Source organism: Sodiomyces alcalophilus (assembly GCF_042370955.1).
Source record: "Sodiomyces alcalophilus JCM 7366 unplaced genomic scaffold ACRALscaffold_7, whole genome shotgun sequence".
In the NCBI taxonomy this organism is placed as follows: Eukaryota; Fungi; Ascomycota; class Sordariomycetes; order Glomerellales; family Plectosphaerellaceae; genus Sodiomyces; species Sodiomyces alcalophilus.
The window spans coordinates 1,900,947-1,923,163 of NW_027263538.1; the positions used below are offsets into that span (position 1 = coordinate 1,900,947).

The 22,217-nt window shown below is 55.2% G+C and overlaps 8 protein-coding genes and 1 non-coding gene across 9 annotated transcripts; 4 read left to right on the top strand and 5 right to left on the bottom strand.

The window, feature by feature from the left end:
- Positions 1-26: 26 nt before the first annotated feature.
- ACRALDRAFT_t254 lies at positions 27-117 on the bottom strand. The gene has a single exon. It is a non-coding gene; the product is annotated as a tRNA-Pro (tRNA).
- Positions 118-675: 558 nt separating this feature from the next.
- On the bottom strand, positions 676-4,878 carry ACRALDRAFT_1044157 (uncharacterized protein). Its single transcript, XM_071015341.1, has one exon. It carries the CDS (start codon positions 4,624-4,626, stop codon positions 1,129-1,131), a length of 3,498 nt encoding a protein of 1,165 aa, XP_070872578.1. The 5' UTR covers positions 4,627-4,878; the 3' UTR covers positions 676-1,128.
- Positions 4,879-5,572: 694 nt separating this feature from the next.
- ACRALDRAFT_1036197 (uncharacterized protein) lies at positions 5,573-6,190 on the top strand (the record flags this gene model as incomplete). The annotated part of the gene is made up of 2 exons (XM_071015015.1): positions 5,573-5,815; positions 5,882-6,190. 2 exons carry the CDS (start codon positions 5,573-5,575, stop codon positions 6,188-6,190), a joined length of 552 nt encoding a protein of 183 aa, XP_070872579.1.
- Positions 6,191-7,055: 865 nt separating this feature from the next.
- Positions 7,056-8,486, top strand: ACRALDRAFT_1065197 (uncharacterized protein). The gene has a single exon (XM_071017109.1). The coding sequence runs from the start codon at positions 7,245-7,247 to the stop codon at positions 8,175-8,177; it is 933 nt and encodes a 310-aa protein (XP_070872580.1). The 5' UTR covers positions 7,056-7,244; the 3' UTR covers positions 8,178-8,486.
- Positions 8,487-10,029: 1,543 nt separating this feature from the next.
- On the top strand, positions 10,030-12,650 carry ACRALDRAFT_1077450 (uncharacterized protein). Its single transcript, XM_071018644.1, has 2 exons — positions 10,030-10,608; positions 10,669-12,650. The coding sequence occupies exons 1-2, from the start codon at positions 10,483-10,485 to the stop codon at positions 12,292-12,294; spliced, it is 1,752 nt and encodes a 583-aa protein (XP_070872581.1). The 5' UTR covers positions 10,030-10,482; the 3' UTR covers positions 12,295-12,650.
- Positions 12,651-14,409: 1,759 nt separating this feature from the next.
- Positions 14,410-14,991, top strand: ACRALDRAFT_2029360 (uncharacterized protein; the record flags this gene model as incomplete). Its single annotated transcript, XM_071020584.1, has 1 exon — positions 14,410-14,991. One exon carries the CDS (start codon positions 14,410-14,412, stop codon positions 14,989-14,991), a length of 582 nt encoding a protein of 193 aa, XP_070872582.1.
- A 323-nt stretch (positions 14,992-15,314) lies between these two features.
- Positions 15,315-17,808, bottom strand: ACRALDRAFT_1051918 (uncharacterized protein). The gene is made up of 6 exons (XM_071015704.1): positions 17,508-17,808; positions 16,784-17,450; positions 16,644-16,695; positions 16,256-16,582; positions 16,036-16,187; positions 15,315-15,963 (listed from the first exon to the last, which is right to left on the bottom strand). Exons 1-6 carry the CDS (start codon positions 17,624-17,626, stop codon positions 15,784-15,786), a joined length of 1,497 nt encoding a protein of 498 aa, XP_070872583.1. The 5' UTR covers positions 17,627-17,808; the 3' UTR covers positions 15,315-15,783.
- A 612-nt stretch (positions 17,809-18,420) lies between these two features.
- ACRALDRAFT_1082899 (uncharacterized protein) lies at positions 18,421-19,813 on the bottom strand. The gene is made up of 3 exons (XM_071019375.1): positions 19,628-19,813; positions 19,152-19,510; positions 18,421-19,051 (listed from the first exon to the last, which is right to left on the bottom strand). Exons 2-3 carry the CDS (start codon positions 19,216-19,218, stop codon positions 18,453-18,455), a joined length of 666 nt encoding a protein of 221 aa, XP_070872584.1. The 5' UTR covers positions 19,219-19,510; positions 19,628-19,813; the 3' UTR covers positions 18,421-18,452.
- ACRALDRAFT_1077448 (uncharacterized protein) lies at positions 18,900-19,813 on the bottom strand. Its single transcript, XM_071018643.1, has 3 exons — positions 19,628-19,813; positions 19,152-19,510; positions 18,900-19,051 (listed from the first exon to the last, which is right to left on the bottom strand). Exons 1-2 carry the CDS (start codon positions 19,710-19,712, stop codon positions 19,218-19,220), a joined length of 378 nt encoding a protein of 125 aa, XP_070872585.1. The 5' UTR covers positions 19,713-19,813; the 3' UTR covers positions 18,900-19,051; positions 19,152-19,217.
- Positions 19,814-22,217: the final 2,404 nt, after the last annotated feature.

Consider the following 22,217-nt stretch of genomic DNA (forward strand, 5'->3'; position numbering starts at 1 on the left):
AAGAAAAGCCAAAAAAAGATGACGTGGGCGCCATCCGGGGATTGAACCCGGGACCTCTCGCAAGCAATGCTTCGGGTGTGACCCTAAGCGAGAATCATACCACTAGACCAACGGCGCTGTACTGCTCCCCGAGTGGGCTCGGAGGCTGGTCGATGACTGATGCACGCAAATGGGCCCTTATATACCTTACTCTATGAAACACATAGAACTCTTCCAACATTATTAGTCAGGTGACCTGGTCGGAAGCGGGGCATTGAACCGCACCCCTAAATTATAACAGACCTGTTGTCCGGACTCCAATCCTCCTTCCTAAATATCCATCCCATTTCTAGCCAACATGCCAACGTTTTCCACACAACTGTCTCCTATGCGACGTTGAACACCAGAGCGACTCAACGGCCGGGGATCCAAACATCCAAAGTCGAACAGGACTGTTTCCCCTGCCGAAAAAGTCCGAGACATGGAGCTCCCGTTGTTCACGCCACTAGAAATATCTTCCTGTCCATCGGCGCACTGGGGCGTCTTTCGGGACACGAACACCAATGCGTGGTTAGACCAATCTCTCAATCGCCAGTTCAAATGGGCCCCTTCCCTCGAATCATACCACTTGCGACTCTCCCGTCTCCAGCAGGCTGCCCTGGAAACGGGGCGTGACCAACATTGTGCCTGCACGGGACGACGATGCGTGTAGCCTTGGAACTACCCAGGGAACGGAGCAACTGATATTCTCTGTTTCTACACAACCTGTCTTGGACCATATGTGATGTATCAGTCGGAATTTGAAGACATCAGAGTGAAACAGACGACATGGCTGACATGAACATCGAATCACACACTGCACAGAAGTTAGGGCCATGAGGCTCGGATGCCTGACCGACAAAAGACTTTGAGGTGGCGACCGAGAGGCTTCTACGGCACAAGAACATATTGACCGAGGTGGTTCCGTTGTTACCAAGAGTTCAAGGGTTGACAACAGTGCAGGCTGCAGCTCGTCCTGACGCCTTGACTACCAACAGTAGAGACCCCCCGTTATTGCTACCTGTCATCAGCGCGGTGAAATCCCTCAACGGAATGGCCGGACCCAAAAGCAACTCGTCGTAGGCCACGGGCCGTGGCTGCAGCTCCACCCTAAGCACCTCCGAAGACTAGAAGGCTTTGGATATGGGTTCTACCAAATCCGCGCTGGCGCAGCAGTTCCCGGCCACGGTGAACCGGGAACTCGGCCACGACCATGATGCTGACGTCCGCGGGGTCAATGCCAGCCATACACAACAGCTGAAGCACCGCACAAAGTGTCTCCCCTGTAGCAAGCACATCGTCCAACACCACTACTGACGAACCACGCGGCACAGCATCCCGCTCCATCTCGACCCGCTTCTCTCTCTCATCGATGGGCGCCAAGGACGAGATGTTTGATGGCCGCTTGACAACAGAAATGGTGGGTGGGGGAAGTTTACCGGCATCGCGAACCAGCACCAAGGGCACACCAACTCGCAGGGCCAATACAGATGCGAAAACAAAGCCGCCGGTTTCGCAGCACACCAACGCATTGATGCTGGACCAGTCTCCGGTGAAATGAGTCTGAAGCAGCGACGAGCACAAGGCCAACCCACCTGGCTGCTGAGAAATATTGAGCACGTGGCGAAATTGGACTCCTGGCTGCGGGAAGTCGGGCACAGGCCGGACCATATCAGCAAGCTGTTGCAAGTCCTCGTGGAAGAAGGGAAACAGGTGTCGCTCGGCAAACATTCTTGCCGGTTCGTTCCCAGGCAAATCATTGGCAAAGACGAAACTCGGGCGGTAGTCCAAAGATGCCAAAGTCGGCCTGCCCTTGCTGATACTGCTGCTGCTGTCCTTATTGTCGCTTCTCCCACGGTGTCCTCGGCGACCTTCCCGAGCTTCTTCACTGCCTTGGACGTGGACTTCGAGTAGCCTGCTATCTGGCAATAACGACGAATACGTTGCGACAGGGGCCTCGTCTCTCATCCCGGCGATGAGTAACACATCCACATCCGTCGTGCCGTAGACAACATTTAGGAATTGCTCCTGTAGCAATCGAGGTCGCTGCTGCACCATGGCTCGGAAATACTTGGTCAACGAAGGCCGATGTTGCTCCTTATACGCACGATCCGAAAGCAGGAGACCCAGGTCGGCGCCGGTAGCTGTTGCGTATTCCCGTTTGATCGCATCGCTAATACTGACGGCACGCGCCCTGAGACTCTTGTGTGGGTATTCGATGATGGCTGAGGCCCAAGCATCCGCACAATAATCCTTGCCGGCGCCGCTTTCGCCCGTGACGAGAATGATGAGCTGCGGTTCCATCGGCGCCTTGGGAAGCGGGCATGCGCAAGCCAATATATTGCGCGGGTCGAAGGTGTGTTTGAGACGGGCCAGCCGCGGCCGGTTCGGTCCAAAGGCCTGAACCGCCAAAGCTGCATCTCTGGGATCCGGCCCGAGATCTGCACCGTAAGCTCCGCAGCTCAGCGGCAGCAGGTCTCGGGCGATGTCATAGACCCAACCTATGGCGCTTTGTGCCGCCTCCGTTCCATCCTTGTCGCGGGGCCAAACACCGGTGATCACGCAGGCAAAGTCCCAGTCGCGACAGCCGAAAGCCGTGGCATTGGCAGCTACGTCGCCGACTGCGCCGCCGCCTTGCAGCAAATGGAGGTAGCAGAGTGGCGAGGGACGCGTCTCAATGGCTGCCACCAAGATGTCTCCAATGCGCTCGGCTCCAATGTGTTTCAGGAATACACATCGCTTGAAGGAGGATGTCTTGCCGCCGCTGTGTCCGCCATGCATTTCGGATACGTACATCTCGGAATCGAATAGGCCGACGCTGTCCACGGTCTTGGGATTGTTGTTCAGCCCCAGAATTGTAGCCGTGGGAATAGACGCAGGCACAGGCTCAGTCTTGGTTGTCTCGGGGGTTGCGGAAACTTCGAACATGCTCACGCCAAGATGCAACTTGCCTGTATCCCAATACAGGTATGCATCTGCAGAACAGTTCCGCGGGAGCTCGCTGGCGACCAGTTGATCGAATTCGCCGAGTTTCAGTCGCGCGTCGTGGGCGTTGTCCAGTGGAAGAACCCAGTTTCGGACCGAATAGGTTGGAGCCGTGTAAGCCTTGAACGTAACGCTGACCACGATCCCAAAGTTCGTCCCGGCGCCTTTTATCGCCCATAACAAATCGTCCTCGTTTTCAGGGCGCACAGCTCCAGCTGGCCTGCACTGGCTTGGTACCTGACCGATATAGAGAGTCTGGCCTGAAGCGACGCTGACCACCACGGCACCGACGATGGCGTCGGACGTGAGTCCGTACAGTCGAGCCAAGTGCCCGATACCGCCTTGCAGCCACAGTCCCGCGCCTACGCTGGGGCGAGCGCCCAGGGGCACCGTCAAGCCGGCTGCCATGGCCTTTCGGACGACGTCGCCCGATTTGCAGCCGGCCCCGGCGACAACCAAGGAGCTTGGCCCGGAACCGAAACCCAATGCTTCTCCTCCTTCCTCAGCCTCAACAATGTTTACCTGGTCGAAAGCGCTCATGTCGACCGAGACGACGTGAGGCCACACACAATGGCCGCTATGTCCCCCGCCAATGACGGTCAGACCGACCCCGTGATTCAGCGCCCAACGAACACAGTCCTGGACGTGTTGAATCTGCGTCGGCCTCACGATCGTAGCGTATCGGTGGAGGCGAGCCTCCCGGTTCTTAATCCTGTTCTCCTCCGCCATCAACGGCACCTGCGCCGCCAGCTCCGGCAACGCGGTCGCATGGCGGGTAAAGGCCGCCATGATGTTGGGCGCGCTGAACAGCAAGCGATCTGGATGGGCATCCTCGCGACGGCCCAAGGCGCGGCAAACCTTCCGCCACTCGACGCGGACAGACTTGTCGGCCTGTACATCTTGCATGACGAATCCGGCAACGAAAGGCGCAAAACGATTCAGCGTGTCGTCGTCGTCCGCCACGTCAATGATGCCGGCAGGGAAAGAAGCTGTTTGATGGCACGCTAAGCCGTCGAGGTGCAGCGTCCCGTCACGATGGAATACCACCACCATTCCGCTTTCTGGCGGCTCCACCAGCATGTCCAGTGCCCGCTCGATGAAGCTGCGTTTGGGCTGCATGCCGTACATGCTGTGGCAGAATAGGACGACGTCGAACTTCTCGGTGCCATCACTACTCCCATTAGTGCGGCCACTGGTGCATACGCTGCTGTCTGGCGAGAAAGGGGTCCGATGAATGTCAGGCGGGCTCCCCAGACAGGGTAGCGGGAGCCCTGTGTCTGAGGGTGAGCAAAGCCATTCCTCTAGACCCGTGGCGAACAAGTTGTTGGGCTCAAATGCAGTGTATTTCTTTATCTTGTGTCTCAGCCCGCTGGGCAGAGATCCAAGGACGCTTTTCGGGCCGGGTCCGATTTCGAGCACTGAGACATGGGAGCGCGAGTTGAAAAGAGGGGTTAACAGCAAAGATAGCTGAGGGATGACGAATTCTTGATACGTAGCCCGTCCAGAGCTCTGCAGGATGTCGAAGCCAGCACTGTGCTGCGTGTCGGACAGTGGCTGCGTCGGGCGCGATGTTGCGTAGGCCTTCTGCCGGAGCGCCAACTTGAGGGTGTTGAGAGTGGCCATTTTGTTGTGTAAGCACAGAGTGGCAGTGGGAAATTGTGAATTGTGTGTCTTACACGATAAAGAAGATGATGTAGGCTTGTTTGGTTTGATATACTACTGGAGCCCAGGGGCTGTGAGGTAGATCATGACCCCTATCCGATTCCGAGGGTCTATAGTCAGCGGATATATGGTGGTACAGCGTTGGCATGTTCGCACGTACTACCATAACCTCCTTGATTTCAGGGCGAGAATTACAACGACCTATCATCACCGTGTTACCTTCCGAGAAGCTCGAGCCCAGCGGCAGCCTTTACAAGCTTGACCAATGGATACCATTCGCATTGCAGTATCGATGGCCTCCTGCATTACTGGTTACACATAAAGCCTCTTCCATTGCTCGACACATATGGGTGGCCTCCTGCATATACGGTATACCGACCATCTCGAGTTTGTCATCCTTATTGTCTGGTCGGCGCCTTACAGACGAGACGAGGCGTTGTTCGTGCGCATTGTTACCCTCGTCATGGCCTTGCGGCTGGCCTTCCTCTGCTGTCGGGTGGCTGGAGGCCAACCAAGTTAGAACTTGAGGCGGATGTCTGACAGTCTTTGTAGTGTAACCATGGCCTATATTTACATCTGACATATATGAGCCCCCAGCCCGCCCATTCTAGCGCAGGACGATCCGACGGAGAAGTGATAAGTTGGAAGCGTTGCCGACCCCTTTCTAAGTTTCTGCTCCCTTCACAGCATTCCACACAAAGCATACCCCCACAAATTCATCATGGGGCGAGTGAACGCAGCAGAGCTCAAGAGCCAGCCTCTCGATGAGGCCAGCGACAGCGCCATGGGATCCGCAACCCCCAGTACAAATTCCACCCACGGAAGCGCCGATCAGAAACTGTTAAGCAACGGCACCCGGAGCCGCATTAATGAAGAGCCCGAACAGGCTGAAGAGCTGCTAGAAGAGATGCGCGGCCTTGTGAGGAGATTTTTCAAGTGCATAGGCGAGGACCCCGATCGCGAGGGCCTCCTGGCCACGCCGTCGCGGTATATACAGTCGCTTTTATTCTTGACCCAAGGATACCAAGCCAATATCGAGACCATTGTCAATGGAGCGCTCTTCCACGAAGAACACGATGGGATGGTCATTGTCAAAGACATTGAGACGTACAGTCTCTGCGAGCACCATATGATGCCCTTCACCGGAAAGGTGTGTTCAATCTTTCCACAATCCACATGATACATCCCCCTCCTGGCTGAAGCTCACCGTCCTCAGATGCACATTGGCTACATCCCGTCCGGCACGGTCATCGGGCTCTCCAAGCTCCCGCGCATCGCCGAGGTATTCTCCCGGCGGCTGCAGGTACAGGAGCGCCTCACCAGGCAAGTGGCCCAGGCCATCATGGACATTGTCAAGCCGCAGGGCGTTGCGGTGGTGATGGAGGCGAGTCATTTATGCATGGCAATGCGCGGCGTTGAGAAGACGGGCACAAGCACCATTACCAGCTGCTTCCTTGGCTGTTTTGCGACGAATTCCGCGACGCGCGCTGAGTTTTTTAGGCTCGCCGGCGTCAGTAGGGCATGATGTGAGGTCGTGACATGGATATAGAGGAATGCGCAGGTCAAGAAGCGGCAATTTTTATGAAGAATAATTCATTGGATTTTTGACAGGTCTAGCAGCTGGTGACATCTGGACATGGTCGGAATATTTCCGCTCTATACGTTGTACAGTGACGGACAAAACTGTCGAGCCAATGTACTTCCAACTTCACGTTATAGGTGTGCGAGTTGGGGTACATTGACTCGACACTTATGTCCAGTCACTGTAATTAAGCTTACCTAGGTAGCTAAACCGGTCGCCCGGCGCCAAAGTCGGACACATTAAGCCATTGAGGCCTCAGCATGTTCGTCGCCGATCGATGATAGGAAGTATAACGTAGTGTACGTGGTACAGTATCCTGATACGAAGCAAGGAACAAGAAGGACTTGGTAATCGACGAAGATCACCATCAGGTCGTGGTCTGGAACGCTTTACCGTCTCGATCTCCCTGCTAAGCTTCGTCCAAGACGAATGCCCCTTCGATTGCCCTGTCTTGTCTCTGATCATGTCCCGGACCTTGGTCTTTGGCCAGACAGATTGCGCAAAATGAACGAGTGGCCCATTGCAACGTCGTCGGCCAACCCACTTGGGCAGGGTCTGGACCGTTACCCCTGGCGCTAGTCCTGTGCCTTGGACCGCCGGGGCGCCATTCCTGTTTGGTCTGAGGGTAATCATAGGGAGTGACCTGCTGTCGAGGTCTCTATAGGCCTGAGCCTGGGGAAAAGGGGCCACTCGGCCATGTTACTCGTTAACAGGGCATGGAAATGCCCCCCTGGGCTGCTGCATGGACGGGACGGCATGCCCCTGGCCTTCAAATGCCAGCTCATCTCCCCCTTCCTTCGACTTTCCCACCCTCGAAACATTTTTCAACAGCTTCACTCTTTTCAGCTTTGGACACTCCTTATCCTCCATTCTCTCTTTACAACAACCGCGAGCAAGGACTCGCTGTCACTCATTTCAAGGATAGGACGTCAACACCCCAACTGAACCACTCTTTTATTTATTTTTTCATTCATTTACACTAGTCATCAAAACAACAATGCACTTCTCCGCTGCTCTCCTCGCCGTCACAGCCGCCCTGGGAGGCGTCGCTGCCCACCCCTCCCGCCACAACCACGCCCACCTGCACGCGAAGAAGGACCTCGAGGCGCGCCAGATCGAGTTCAAGAAGGCCGGCCGTCCCCAACCCTCCCCCGAGCCGGTGCGGATCGCCGCCGAGCCCACCACGACTTCCAAGGCCGCCCGGCCCACCACCAGCGCCGCCCCGCCCCCCGCGTCGTCCTCGTCCTCATCGTCGTCGCAACCCTCCACCGGCGGCGGCCAGGGCTTCGTGCCCTTCTGCGGCAGCGACTCGACCCGCGCGGCCCGCAACAGCAACAAGCGCGCCACCTACGACGAGATCATGTACAAGGGCAACACGGGGTCGCCGGGCCAGTGGGGCTGCAACATGAAGATCATCGACAAGGCCGACGCGCACGCGTACAAGTACGTGTCCAAGTTTGTGTCGACGGGGAAAAAGTACACGTGCGCGTGCTTCAACAAGGTCGGCCCCAACGAGCTGCTCGACGGGTTCTGGTACTCGGCCGTGGAGTTTTCCGTCGAGAAGGCCGGCCAGGACGACGTCTACATGGCCTTCGACTCGGACTCGCAGGGCGGCTGCGCCTGCGGCCCCGGCGGCGAGGTGCCACGTACCCACCTCGGGCAGCTGTCCGGCACGTGGTTCGAGTGGGATTGGGGCTCGACCCCCAACGGCGGCAACTCGGGTGCCGATGTCAGCGTGCTGGTGGCCGGCGCCATGGGCCTGCCGTATTACGGCATGAGCATCGCGGCCAATGGCAAGGTGTGCTCGTGGGTGAAGAGCGACGGGTCCAACGAGGATGCGTACATGCCGGGCATGGAGGACCTGGACGGCATTGGCTGCAAGGGGTACCATGAGGCTGTGCTTGAGGTCCTGCTCGGCGACGACTTTTGAGTGGTCGTTGGGTTTATGAGGGTCGTGGCATGATGGATTTGTCTAATTATTTGATTCTAGAGCGACGCAAGGAATATGGATCGGAGTGACTGGCGCCAGATGCCAGGCATCTTAATTCGAGTTTCTTCTTTTTTGATTCTTTCTTCTTAATTGCTTATTCACCGCAAGGTCGATGGGCTCGAGGGCTGATGAGACTCGATGTTGGCATGCAAAAGGTCTGATTACGGAATATATGGAATTACATCTTACTCTCTTCTCAACTGTGTCTCGGCGCATAACGGAGCCTGTGTAACATGACGCTTTGCCATCGCATGCGGCTGGATCTCGATGTCTGCCTGGGCCTGAACTGCGTCTTCGTCCCAAGATGGACCGTCGCGTACAACCATCCATAAATGATTACACAGAGGTTCGCATCAGTGCTACAAAAGCCATTTTGGTCGCACGACAGCGATCAATGGCTGTGAGGCGCAGGGCTGACATTCGTGTGATAGTCAAAATGACCTGACGTCTGATAGTGGATGCAGGCGGACATGCTGGAAAAACTGCCGCACATGCCATCATGACTTGACCCGGTGTCGTTGAGCGTTTCTCGCCAGCCAGTCCTCGACCAAGACGGGAAGGTCGGCAGACAATTGTTTCCTTGCGACGTTCCGACTGCTTACTCTGATCGGCATGGAATGGACAGAAAGGGAAAGTAAGCAGACGAAGCACGGATTAATCCACGCCAATGTACGTCCCAGTGCCACTTGATAAGATGAGGTGCATGGATTCTTCGCCCATGGAAAAATCTCAATCATGAGCTTGGAATAATCCATAGAATTCGACTGGCTGTACCGGCGGACTGGTATTCGTAGATAGCTAAATCCCAGGCCTGGAGGAGTGGAAAACTAGGAGCAAGAATTGGGCTCACGTGACCATGGTACCGGTTCTGTGGGCCCATGGGCCGGCCCATTTCATAAGCGCCCCTCTCCCAAGTACCACACCAATATTGTATGTACAACGTAGTGTACATTTAAGTATCCTCGTACTGCTATCATAATCCTTCTTCTCAAGCCATTCTCTACCTAGGCAGCCTAAAGGTTGACCTCATTTCAACAGAGGTAAGTACGAATAATAACTCGAATATAAAGCAAAGTACGGGCTTAAGCTACTGCGCGAGGTAACATTAATGGCGGTAATACTCGACTGATTCGTAATTCGACGATTGGCATAGATACTTATTGTGTACATATATATTAGTGTGGTACCCGAGAGCCACGCGTACTTTAAAAGATTGGGCAAACGGCTCTGCATGGCAGTGGCACAAGCAGCATCCGATTCGACAGATATTCGTCGCACTAGTCTTCTTTTGGGTAGTGTGTGGGGACGGTCTCCCCAAACGGGGAGGCCGTTATGATTCGGACCAATAGAACAATAGAAAGGGAAGATGGCAAAAGATGGGAAAAAAGGAGAGAAAAAAAAAAGGAAAAGAAAAAGGAAAAGAAACTGAATATCAGGGTCCTCTGTCTCTGCACTTTATTCGTCTTTTATTTCCCTAGCGTGATCAAATTGTCCCTAGCTTTACTCCTTACTCACTCTCTCAGGGTCTTGCGGGCCCGTCTTCGGCCTCGGACCCTGAATCGTGGGGTACGGCCATGAAAATTGCGGACGGGCAACGGTTCGCATAGTTAATAAGGGGAACAATAGGGACGATAGGCCGTGAGAAGTGAAGCCAAGAAAGCGAAGCCAAGAACCCCTCAGCCTTGGCTCTACACCGATGTTCTTCCCCTATTACATACGCCCGAGTCGCCGAGTCGCCGCTAGACCTTTTGCCCTTTTGCCCCCAATTTCCTTTTCTTCCCTCCTCTTCATGCTCTCTCTTCTTTCTCTCCCCCCTTTCCATCTTCCTTCCTCGTCTCGCTGCGAGGTCAGATACGCCCTGCGTTTCGTTGTTTCGGACCCTTTATGATTTTGGGCGCGCCAGTGTGTCCACGTCCATATCCACGAATCTCATCTTCATCTTCGTCTCTTTCTTCGAATCCTGTTTCTTCCATCTATACCTTTATTACTACCGAGATTCATTCAGTCGCTCATTACCAACGAAAATAATCAAACCGCAAACCCATAGGTTCCGCTTCGCTTCGACAGTCACTCCTTACGTCGGCTTCCCTCACTCGCTTGTCCAACATTGCTTTTTATATTTCCTATCTACCCTTCACTTTTACGACTCCAAATACCCCTAGCCTGTGCGCTACTTCGACTATTCACCCGCCTCTTATCTATACCAGTTCTACCGGGCCCTTCCTCCCCCGGCAATGCTTTCGAGATGAAGTCCTTTCAGCAAAGTTGGCCCCAGCGCGTTTTGGCCTTTCTTCCCACCCGGAGACCCAGACAAGCCCTTGTTCTCATCTCCGGCCTCCTCATCAGTTTGATCCTCGTCTGTGCCGGTCTGGTGAGTTTAACCCTGACGCCCTCCTCGTCCGCCTCTTGGCTAACCTTCGATTCCTCTTAGCAACTTCGTGAAGGTCCAAACTGGCGATCCCTACGACCATGGGCAGATGACATCGGCACCATCGAGGCTACGGCGCCTCCCGTCTTGAGCGGGGCCCCCCAAGGAAGCGCGATGCCGTCTACCCTCCCGAGGCTCCACATCATCATCCCCTCGTCCAAGTCGGACGTTCGCCTCTGCAAGAACCTGCTCTCCCAGACCATCCTCGGCTACCCCCGCCCCAACCTGGTGCTCTGGGACCAGACCTTCGACAGCCCCCACAACAAACACTTCCTGGGCGGCGGCTCCCACCTGGGCAAGATCAACAGCACCCTGCAGTGGCTCGAGAACCCCGCCCACCAGCAGTACGAGAACGACATGGTCATCATGATCGACGCCTACGACATCTGGTTCCAGCTCCCGCCCGAGACCCTCTTCGCCCGCTACTACGAGCTTCTCGCCTCCGAGGACGCCCGCGTGGCCCACCGCATGGGCCGCGCCTTTGCCGCCGAGCGCATCTCCACCAAGGTCGTCTTCTCCGCCAGCAAGCGCTGCGGGCCCAACGACACCCGCAGCTACGCCTGCTACCCCGTGCCCGAGTCCCCTTTGCCTCCTGACATTTACGGCGACATCACCGACGTCATGGACGTCAAGCCCGAGCCCCACGCTGGCCTGCGCCAGCGCCACCTCGTCTCGGGCTTCATCATGGGGCCCTTCCGCGACATGCGCACCATCTTTACCCGCGCCAACGAGCGCATGCACGCCTGCCTGGCCACCGACATGAAGGAGCAAAAATTCGTGCGCGCCTGGTGCCACAAGGGCAGCGACCAGTTCTACTTCAACGAGATGTACGGCGAGCAGGAGTACCACCGCGAGGTGATGCGCCGCCACCACCACACCTTTCTCGACACCGTCCTCGAGTTCTTCGCCCCCGGCCGCGCCGGCGCCCCGCGGAAACCCATCAAGATTGAGCGCAAGCTCGTCGACGACCCGCTCAACCCCAGCTTCCCGCACCAGCCCATGCCCGACCCGCACTACAACCCGGCCCAGCCCTACGAGTTCGGCATCATGGTCGACCACTTTTCCCAAATGTCGCACCAGACCTCCAACGCCCTCCACGACTCGGCCTACATCGTCCACTCGAAGCCCCTCGCCCCGCAGCTCGAGAACCAGACCCACGGCTTCAAGCCCGTGTGCACCCCCAAGGCGCCCATGCCCACCGACCTCCCCGCCGTCAGCGCCCTCGACCTCCTCCCCGAGCACGACCGCCCGCGCTGGGAGGACCTGCCGCTCTACAGCGAGGTGTGCGCCGGCGTCGTCCCCGTCATTGCCCACCACAACTGGTACAAGAAGTGGCCCATTGAGAAGCTGTGGGCCGACAACTGGTGGACCGGCCGCGCACGCACCTTGTTCGAGGCCCGCAGGGACATGGGCGACCGCAAGCTCGTCGGCGGCGCGGACACGGACACCGGCCTGTCCTTTGGCTGGGAGGACCTCTGCCCGCCCGAGTGGGACGAGGAGATCTTTATGGACGGGGGAGGTGCGAAGGGTGGCAAGGACGAGCCTAAGGTTGTCGCCGCTGCGTCGACGGACGCGAAGCCCGAGGATACCCTGGGCGAGAAGAAAGAGGCCAGGATGGAGTCGGCATGAGCTCTATACGGTCGATATTTCTTCCTCTCGTAACGAAGCTGGAGAGTAATCAGGACCCGATATTGATCGGGCAAGGATGATATGACGATATGGCTGCCCCGTCATGGGGCGACATGAAATACCCTTCCAGGCCTTTTGTATATTCTGTGGCCTTTTTATCTTTTTGTTATACTTTCTTTATATCTTTTATATATTTCTTCTTTCTTCTTCATCTTGTACTTACTTTTCGGTCCAGTCGGCTGTTACCTTGGCCCATCACGGTGGGCTCAATATTTACGGACATATAGGGGAGAAGCCTCAGCCTTGGATCAATACCTCTTGATTGTCGATATATTAACGGCTTACGGTCTTTGAACATGATTCGCCATCCATGCCCGTGTTCCTTTGAGTTGTCGGCCTGGAATTGGACTTCGTCTTGATCCTACCTGATCTGATATGGTCAGTCTGGTTGCTCAAAGACGGCAATCCGCTTTCGAATTGCCGGTTACTTGTCCACTTGGTCTTTTTTATTTTGCTTATTGTTACTTCGTGTTTTCTCTCCCACCGAATGATCGGATATTTTGAGCCTGAAGAGTAGCCGGCCGTTTTCTTTTCTAATAAAAGCCCTCTGAGACACGAACTCCGACTGCCATCAAAGGGTTCGCCATACTCGACTCGTTTCGACCGTGATACTTGTCTAAAAGGGACTCTGGAATGTAAGACCCTGGACAGTCTTGTCAAGTGGCTCTTCTTGGACTGGACAGCGCCGAGACTGTTGAGCAAAAGGAAGAAAGGAAGCCATTCGGTTCATTTCCCGGTATGTACTGCCGGCAGAATGTGGCCTTGACTTACACTGGCTGCATGGCTGAACGGCGATCGCTTTCTGATCCGGATGCCCCAAAGACCTCGGCACGCATGACATCTGCTGTTTTCCAACTTTGCGCCATCTTCAATGTTGATTATAGACCGAGTGCTGTCTGGGAGGTAAGAGGCAATGTGGATTTGCATTCGATGACTTTGACCTACTGTCTGACAATGCAGGTGATAAATGTAGTAGCTATTAACGTTACTTATTCAATATCATAACAATAGTCTTCTCCGTTCACGTATAGCTTGACTTGGTACAGAGCCAACCGCCCTGCACACGGAAATCAGCTTACGGGTTCAGGGAATAGACTGAATGGGAAAAGACAGCCTCTATGACCACTCAAATGTGGTTGTGCTTTGAGTCCTCATCATGTCATTCTTTACTATGAGATAGTGAGTGCACTGTTGGTCTAAGTGCCTCCCAGGGGAGCTGTATGTGAACATGATAGCTGACTGTTTGGCGTTGCTTGTCGCCAGGGCAGCCTCTGTCTTCAGTAGATAGAACCAGCTCTTTTGTTCACCGCGTCTAGTGCGCCGTGAGAAACCAATGCGGCGTCATATTGTCATTATCAGAACTCCTTTAGTTGGTGATAAGTCGTCCATGCATGCAGTGTTGTAGGCATTGAGTATCGGAAAGGTCATCAACGAGCTGAGTTAGGTACGTGTACCCAATAATAGCCCCTGAGTTTATACTAAGTGTCTTCAAAGATCATTGAGTGAACAATGCCAGAGTATCTCAATCAGAAAAAAATACCATGGCTTATTCTAATTGTATGAGAGTATTGAGACTCGGGAACATCGAACATTTCTATACACCGCATTCTATCACCATATCACATTGCATGCACTCGACTCTATTACTCTCCTAACCATATGATGCCCTCCTTGTATGTCAGTGCATTGAGCTGCACTTAGAGTGTCTCCCCTATGCTAAATCACTGCCTCAGGGAGACGTCAACGCCGGGCAGGGGTGAAATTAGGATCGCGTCACGGTATCCACGATTCCACGATATCGTACACAATCGCTGACCACGTACAAGGCGTCTATATCTTATTCACACACTACCTATGTTCCTATACAGTGACTATGTCATTACCAGCCCGAGGAATATAAATATACAACCACCACCAGGGTCTTCTCGAACTTATCGCACAACACCATCAACACCTTCAACAACTAGTCAACCACACTCACAAAACGAACAAGTGCAAGCCACAAGGCACAACCCATCTACAACCCTCAGTCTTTCACCCAAGAACGACGACAACATGAGCTACGGCTACGGCGGTGGTAGTGGTGGCGGCGGCTACAACTGGGGTGGCAGCGGTGGCGGCTACACCTGGGGTGGCGGCGGCTATGGTGGAGGCTACGGCGGTGGAGGCTACGGCGGTGGAAACAATGGCGGAGGGAACAACGGCGGTAGCGGCAATGGTCGCGGCGGCCGCGGAGGAAACAACAACACCAACGGCGGCCGCGGCGGCGGCAATGGCAACGGCAACGGAAATGGCGCCGGTAACGGTAACGGCAATGGCACCGGCAACGGCGGGAACGGCACCAACCCCGGCGTCCCCGACTGGATGGACCCTCGTAACTGGGCCACCCCGCAGTACACCTACTACACGCCGGGCAACCAGCACAGCCAGGTCCAGCAATTCGGCACCGGCGTCGGTCAATCCGTTCAGGCCGCCCACGACACGTACCACAAGTGGGAGTGCTGCCAGTGCCGCTGGTGGAACAGCTTCGTCAACAAGCAGCGCACGGCCACCGGCTGGGTCTACGTTTGCCGCTGCGGACACCTCAACGAGGGCTGCGCCCGCTGCCAGAACATGCAGCCTCTCCGTGTTCCCTGAGTCTGCTCTTTGAGTCTTTCAGGACCTGATCTATTCTTTGGGAGCCCATCTACTTTACAGGCTCGCTAGCGAAAATACGTGCAGAAGCCCCTGGGCGAGAAAAATAAATAAGCTGAATGTTGTCTGACAAGTGGTCTTATTCGACGGTGATGTGTGCCTCATAGACTATCTAATACCTAAGAGATAGTTGTTGATGCTAACGAAGAAACCTGATATTCAACATGTATGTATCGAACTTTCTCCTTATATGATGGGCGTCTTTGAAATAAACCAATTAAAGTTACATATTCAATAGGCTTGGAGCTGGAGATATAAAATATTTCCTGGTCACTTATATATTCAGAGACCTCGTGCCTCACTTTAAGACCAGACGTGTTCAAAGTAGACTAAACGCTGATCTACAATACACGGGTCATAATATAAATACTAAACCTCTAAGGTGTAATTAAACCCGTGAAACTCTATTCCGTTGTGCCACTTGAAGTCTGCAGCCACGGTGTGACAGTTAGACTGAAGCTAGACATGCTCCGGAATCCGCACGTCCTCGGGGCCGGAAAAGTGGGCCACTATGTGGGTCCAGTCCGGTCCTGTAGTCCGAGGGTTCCGAAGCTCAGCCCGCCGCCGAACAACCTAATCGGCTCGTCCACGTGCACGTACACAGAATTCGGGAGTCAGACAAGTGCAATGCGTGAAGTTACCAGAACACCTTCAATGATTTAATCTTCCATTCTAATCACGTGCAATACTTATATGGTCGACCTTATATCACTCTGTAAGTCGATTCGGGACGGCTTACAGATCGTGACCGCATCCCAGGTGCCTCTCACCAAGGGCCTCAAGGGCGTAAATGGCGTCGAGCTCTGGCCCGACATGACGGGAACGGAGGAGAGGCAGCATGGTGGCGTTGACAGGAGCCTTGGGGATCAACTCATGGCCCTTCATGGCAAGGATGGCGAGCTGGTGAGCGGCGGCCTAGAGACACGTTCCATGATTAGCCATAATAAGAACTAAATCAGATTCAAGACATGCAAGAAAATCGTCTACCTTTGCATTGACGGTGAGCGTCTCGGGATCCGGGTTCTCGATGGTATCGCACTCCTGGTGGTAACAGGGGTCTTGCGCAACACCAGTGCCGGTATGGAGGAAACCAAAAGGCTTGTTCAGATATTGCCAGAAGGACGCATAGTCAGACCCATCTTTTGGATCGTTGTTAGCTCTCGTTTACCATTCAATGTTCTCATTGTCAAACTGTCGATCGACTTACTCGTGAGGACGGCGGGTGTGACCTTAATGCCCAGGGACTCGAAAAAGTCGTGGTAAATGTCCTGGATGACCTCGGAGCCAGCGGGGGCGACGGACCCGTGGGCGCGGCCGTCGTTATCACTCACGCCAAAATAGCCGCGGGCAATCATGTCGAAATTGAGATAGACCAGGATGTCGTCAATCTCGTTGGGCTCGAGGTGGGTGCAGTAATACTTGGAGCCCAGGAGACCGTTCTCTTCGGCTCCCCACCAGATGAAGCGGACCTTGTTCTTGAATCTATAGTTTAGGAGGGCCTTGAAAAGTTCGAGAATGGCGGTGGTGCCGGAGCCTAGTGAGGTGCCTGTTAGGACTCATTCCAGAGTGTGACAAATTCAGGGGCACTTCCATACCGTCGTCATTAATCCCAGGACCAGCTTGGACGCTATCAAGGTGGGCGCCGAGCTGCAATGCGTGGTCAGTAAGGAGCAGGAGTCCCCTCGAGCAAATGAAAAGAAAGGGAGTGATAGTCGGAGATTTCACGTTCACATACAACAATGACATTATGAGGATCACCCTCTTCCGTCTCGACAATGACGTTCTGCGTGATGCGCTCCTCAACGACCTGCGTCTGCTGGAAATAGGCCTCCACCTTCTCGCCAGCCTCCAGACGCTCGACCAAAGCCTCGCCATCGGCTAGGTGGATAAACCCAGCGGGCACAAAGCCCTCCAGGTCAACCTCGCCCAGGGAACCAGCAGTCGGGGTGGTGGTCAGGTCATGGTAGATGATAACAGCAGCAGCGCCGTTCTCAGCGGCCGGGCGGACACGACCAGCGAGCGTGCCTCCGGTCGGGCAGCGGAAACGCTGGGTGAGGACAATCTTGCCTCGCACGTCCAGTCCGTCGTAGTTTTCGCTGTAGCAACCCGCCTCGCCGGGCGGGCCGAGGACCAGCTCGGCGGAGACGCCCTCCTCGGAGGTGGAGGGGGAGTAGGTCAGGCCGTAGACGTAGTAATCCTTGTCGTCGACCTGGAAGGAGATGGACTCGACGAGGCCGAACCAGGCGGGGAAGTCTTGCTTCCAGGCCTTGGTGGCGGTGACGTTGGCGATGTGAGACCAGATGTAGTCGACCGACGCGGCGTATCCGGGGAGGCCGAAGGCGCGGTTCCCGTTGCCGTGCTCGTATGCGATGTCGTTGAGTGCTTCGAGATGCGACATGAGGCTATGGGAGTTTCTAGGTTAGTGTCAGACTGTTGTATGAATTTGAGGTCTACGGTACTTTTTAGTCTTGATGTCGGCCTGGATCTTTTCCGATTCGAGTCTGGGCTTGCATTTGGCCGAGGCAGCGGCCACGGACACTAGCGACAGGACGGCCACTGTCTTGTGAGAGAACTTCATGGCGGGATAGGACCCTGAGGTGCCTTTGGCGAGACTGTGATGTGATGTCCAGGCAGTTTCAATGAAGCCCCGAGCCCAGCAGAACTTGAGCAACTGGAGTCTGGCACTTGGACTAGAAAAGACCTGATGGCGAGACGTGATGTCTTATTTTCAGGGGCTCATCCGGAAAAAGGGGCTTATCAATGGCGAGCTATTTGTATGTCACCACATGCATGCATGCAGCTCTCTAAGAAGACGTCCTTTGATACCTTCTTAAAAGAGTAATCATGTGCCGGCTTTTCAAATTGTAAAATCTGGTAGATTCGTTTAGTCTCGTGGGATGAATAGACGTTGATGGCGCTATGTTGGGTGCGCCACCAGTAACATGCAGATCCCGGGCAGCTTGCACCGGCAGCTGCTGGATCAGGAAGGTCCTGAGCGTAAGACGGGGCTGCCAAGAGTCGTACAATGGAGCCCTCTGAGGCCTGGCCGACTTGTGCTGATCTATCAACGGCGTCCTCCAGTTTGCCGACTTGCCAAGTTGCGATCCTCAGTGGCTTGGCCATCTCCTGAGTTTTGTCTCCTGGCCGGGACCACATCCATGACCGGATCCCAACACCTCGGTTTAAGAAAGATGCATGGTTTAAGACACTGCATCTCTACATCTCGAATTCAAATCCCTTGGCCAGAGTCCATTGGGCTCGGATATTCTGTACGTCACCAGTACCGTGTACGATATGCCTCTCATGAATGCAGGGTTCCCTGTCTTCTTAACTTACACATTGAGCTTTTATCAACGTCCTCCGGTGCCTGGCCGCACACTCAACGGCATACGGGCCCTTACCCGCTACTGCGGAAGAGCCGGTAACTCTGATAAAGGCGGCATTTTCCCCTCGCCGTACCCAGGCCTCAGCTGCGTCGCGCGCGTTCTTCCGGCTAGCTCCCACGCCGCGTGTCCCTGGCCATGCAGTTCTGGACTAAGCTCGGATGCCGCCGCATCTCGGGCATGACGTGGTGGGGGGCTCCGTGCATTCCGGTAGAGAGACGAATGGTCAGGCACCACAAAGCCGGGGCTCGGGGTGCTCCTCGGGACGCTCTGGCGCTGGTACCGGCCGTGTGAGTTCGAACGCGCCACGCTCGTGTGGTCGGACGGTGCGTGATGTGACCACATGGTCCCTCGATCCGACTCGGTCTTGTCTGGGACTAATAATAGTCCCGGTATAAAGGAGCCTTCTCCGCCTCGGGTTTGGCGTTGCTTTTTCTTGATCTTGCGTCGCCACCACCATATGACGAAGAGGGTGGCTGCTACCGCCGCTAGGGGCCCGATGACAGCACCGGCAATCCATGCTTGGTTGGAAGTATTTCCATCGGACGATGAGCCCAGTGATGTGGCAGACGAGACGACGTGAGAGGTCTGTGAGCTAGTGGAGGGTGAAGAGTTGGGGTCTATAGGAGGTAAGGAATGTAAGCAGACTGTCCAAGGGTTGAGTGGCGGGATTTGTCGAAACCACGATGATATGGACATGAATTATGAGTTGAGACATACTATCATGTGTTGGATCCGGTGGAAGGTGACGGTAGATGGTGTGCGCTGCCCAGTCTGTCCATGTCATCACCTCACATCAGCATTTTGGTCCCAACGACTCTCTTTACGGCGACAGAACGATCGCGTACTAATGCCGCACATGATATTGGCAGTAGGTTCGCCCTCGGAACCCATGGTCTGGTACAGCGTCATGGTCACGCAGGAGTGATCTGGTCCGCAGTCGATGGTGTACGAGTCGTCATACGTCAAGACGTTGGCCGAGCAGCGCGTCGGCATGGCACAGGGGCCGTCTACACAGCAAGCAGCGAAGCGGCTCGAGGTCTGGAGGTGCTCGCCGTGGCGACACGAAATCGGTTCCGCTACCCATTTCGACGGCACGTTCGCGTCAGCTCGTATCCTTCTGTTGTCTGACGAGATAAAGAAGGAGAAGAAGACAATGAAAATGGAAAGAAGAAAGACTCGAGGTACCATCTTACTACTTGTAGGGTTGAGGAACCATCCTATAAACTCGGACGATGTTTCCGGGTTGTCCGCGGTCAACGGTGGTAGTGATTCCGACATGATGGGCGACTTTTGCTCCTTTTCTCTCCCCTCGTTTTTGTTTTCTTCTTTGTCGTCGACACAGGTCAAGTACTCCGCGTACTTGACCGTGCTTGGATGTAATGGGATCACTGTCAACAGTCGACAATCGGCAGGTCGAGTCCACAGGATAAGGGGCTGAGGCCGCAAGGGCGTCCTCGGGCAAGTTGAAAGAAAACTGACCCAGGAGTAAACGGCAGGAGAAGGTGATGATCTGTCACGACAAGAGGAATCCCACTTCCACTTGAACACCAAGGCAGGTGTTCAGCGCTTAAGCCCGCCATCAGGGGCCAGGGCCCAGGCACGGGGTTACACTGGGATACAGGGCCAGAACATTGATCCCACCCATATCCAGGTCTTTGGGCAATGGTTCTTCAATATAATCGAGGGTCTCCAGTCCCCAAACGGGACTTCTGCTCTTCCATTTCGGGAAATCGCAAGTCATTTATGAAGCTAAGATCTGACATGCAGGGGGCGGTAATTAACCCGCAATCAGGACGCACGGAGTGTCAGCCGAAATTATCATGTTTCTATATTTATAACGTTCTTACGCCACTTATAACGGACGAGTTAGAAAGGCCAAGAAGAGAGACGGAGAGTAAGAAGAAGAAGCGCAAAGACAGACCGAGGACAACGACAGTCAGACAATGACTTCAGGACAGTAAAGGGATCACTACCCCCCTGGCAAGAAAGGCGGCAAGGCCTTATAGGCAGCCGAATTCAGCGGCGTCTTGGCCAATGGCACTTGCAGTTACCAAGCCCTAGATGCACCCTCATGTCAGAACTCGATTTCGCCGAATCACGAATCACCACTACTCCCCGGGACACTCCGCAACCGCGCCTGCGCTGCACGATAGGTGTCTGCGCTGCATGATAGGTGCCTGATAAGATGGAGCTCAGTCAGCGCCATGCGCCAGGAATGAAGTTATAAGGCCGCTTGGGCTGCTAGTGGTGACCCGAGGGGCCGAGCTGTTCATATGTGACGAGTTCGACTCGTTTCGCAATCGCCGCGAGGCATTTCACAGACTGTCAACCACCATGGGCAAGGACGAGGAGAAACGCAGCCTGTACGACGAGGCCTTGAGCCGCTTCCGCAAGGAGGCCGCCGAGCGCTACACCGATGTCAAGCAGGTGAAGCTGCTCCGGGACTTTTTCATGGAACGAGCGACGCCCGAGGAGACGAAACAGGCCGCCGAGGTCCTTAGGGGAGACGCCGGCAAGAAATGGGGCGGCCGCAAGCTGGGCAACGCCGAGATCATCCCCGAGACATGGATCGCGAACATCATGGGCAACATTGAGAACTTTGTCGCGGCCGGCGACTATGCCACCCAGGGAGCGCCCGAGACCGTCGGCATGGCCTGGTACGCCGTCAAGCTCACCCTGACGGCCATCCACAGCAACTACGACCTCTACGCCTTCTTCGGCACCGGCCTGAGCGACATTAGCGAGATGATGATCATTATCCTCCACTACGACCGTCTCTACGACGAGCGGTCCAGGCCCGAGTGGAAATCCAGCCCGCTGGTCGAGAAGCTCTTCGAGGATGTCATTGGCGCCTACGTGGCCGTCTTGGACTTCTCTTTCGCCATCAAGCGCCACTTGACCGCCGGCGCGCTGACCCGCATCAGGCATGGCTTCAAAGACTTCTTTGGCCTCTCCAAGACCAAGTTTGAGGAAAAGATGGCCGCCGTGGCCACACTAAAGGCCAAGATCCTCGAGGAGAGCCAGGCCGCCTTCCAGGACAAGACGCTCACCCAGCTCCGGAGCGTGTCGACCGTCCTGGAGAGCATCAAGAGTACCGTTCGCCACATCGAGGGCTTCCAAGCCACCCAGAAGAAGCTGCACGAGGACGCCATGGCGAGGTTCGACCTGTTGCTCAAGGGGCTGGATGACATTAGGGCATCGACCAAGCGGAAGACTCGGTGGGATTATGCATTCCAGGAGTATCAGACATTCCAAGACGCTCTCCACCCGCTGGACGAATCGATCAAGGTCTACAGCGACACCATCGACGCCGTGTATCCTGGTACTTGTCAGTGGGTTTTCGAGGAGGATGCCTACAAAACGTGGGCCGCCGCGGCAGACAACGCCGTGCTCTGCATTACCGGCCCTGAAGGTAAGTTGTCCAAACTCTTATAAGCTCCGTCCCTCGCCCCTACACGGCTGACGCTTCCCAAGGGTCCGGCAAATCGCATATCGTAGCATCCGTCGCCCATCGCGCAACGCAAGACGACCCCGACCAGGCTCTCTTGTATGTCACTTGCAGCGGGTTCGCAAGCCAGCCATACTCGGCCGATAGCATCTGCCGCACTCTCTTGTCACAGCTGTACTATTTCGCGGCCGAGAGGGGCGAGGACGAGGTCATTCTGCTCGAAGCCTGCAACGCCGTCTTCAGAAAGGCGAAAGAAAAAGGCGACCCCCTGATGATGAGCCACAAGCGGACAGTCAGCATCAACCTGCCCGAGTTCGTCGACGGCTTCTCCCGGC

What these genes read in the sequence shown, in the direction of transcription:
- ACRALDRAFT_1077448 (XM_071018643.1), bottom strand. Translation starts at nt 19,712, where the DNA reads ATGTCGGAATCACTACCACCGTTGACCGCGGACAACCCGGAAACATCG. An exon ending in GTTCCTCAACCCTACAAGTA is followed by an intron (nt 19,511 to 19,627) that starts GTAAGATGGTAC and finishes CGAAATGGGTAG; the next exon opens with CGGAACCGATTTCGTGTCGC.
- ACRALDRAFT_1044157 (XM_071015341.1), bottom strand. Translation starts at nt 4,626, where the DNA reads ATGGCCACTCTCAACACCCTCAAGTTGGCGCTCCGGCAGAAGGCCTAC.
- ACRALDRAFT_1082899 (XM_071019375.1), bottom strand. Translation starts at nt 19,218, where the DNA reads ATGACATGGACAGACTGGGCAGCGCACACCATCTACCGTCACCTTCCA. An exon ending in ACCGGATCCAACACATGATA is followed by an intron (nt 19,052 to 19,151) that starts GTATGTCTCAAC and finishes TACCTCCTATAG; the next exon opens with ACCCCAACTCTTCACCCTCC.
- ACRALDRAFT_1051918 (XM_071015704.1), bottom strand. Translation starts at nt 17,626, where the DNA reads ATGAAGTTCTCTCACAAGACAGTGGCCGTCCTGTCGCTAGTGTCCGTG. An exon ending in GCCGACATCAAGACTAAAAA is followed by an intron (nt 17,451 to 17,507) that starts GTACCGTAGACC and finishes AAACTCCCATAG; the next exon opens with CCTCATGTCGCATCTCGAAG. An exon ending in CGCTCACCGTCAATGCAAAG is followed by an intron (nt 15,964 to 16,035) that starts GTAGACGATTTT and finishes ACGTGTCTCTAG; the next exon opens with GCCGCCGCTCACCAGCTCGC.
- ACRALDRAFT_1065197 (XM_071017109.1), top strand. Translation starts at nt 7,245, where the DNA reads ATGCACTTCTCCGCTGCTCTCCTCGCCGTCACAGCCGCCCTGGGAGGC.
- ACRALDRAFT_1077450 (XM_071018644.1), top strand. Translation starts at nt 10,483, where the DNA reads ATGAAGTCCTTTCAGCAAAGTTGGCCCCAGCGCGTTTTGGCCTTTCTT. An exon ending in TCCTCGTCTGTGCCGGTCTG is followed by an intron (nt 10,609 to 10,668) that starts GTGAGTTTAACC and finishes GATTCCTCTTAG; the next exon opens with CAACTTCGTGAAGGTCCAAA.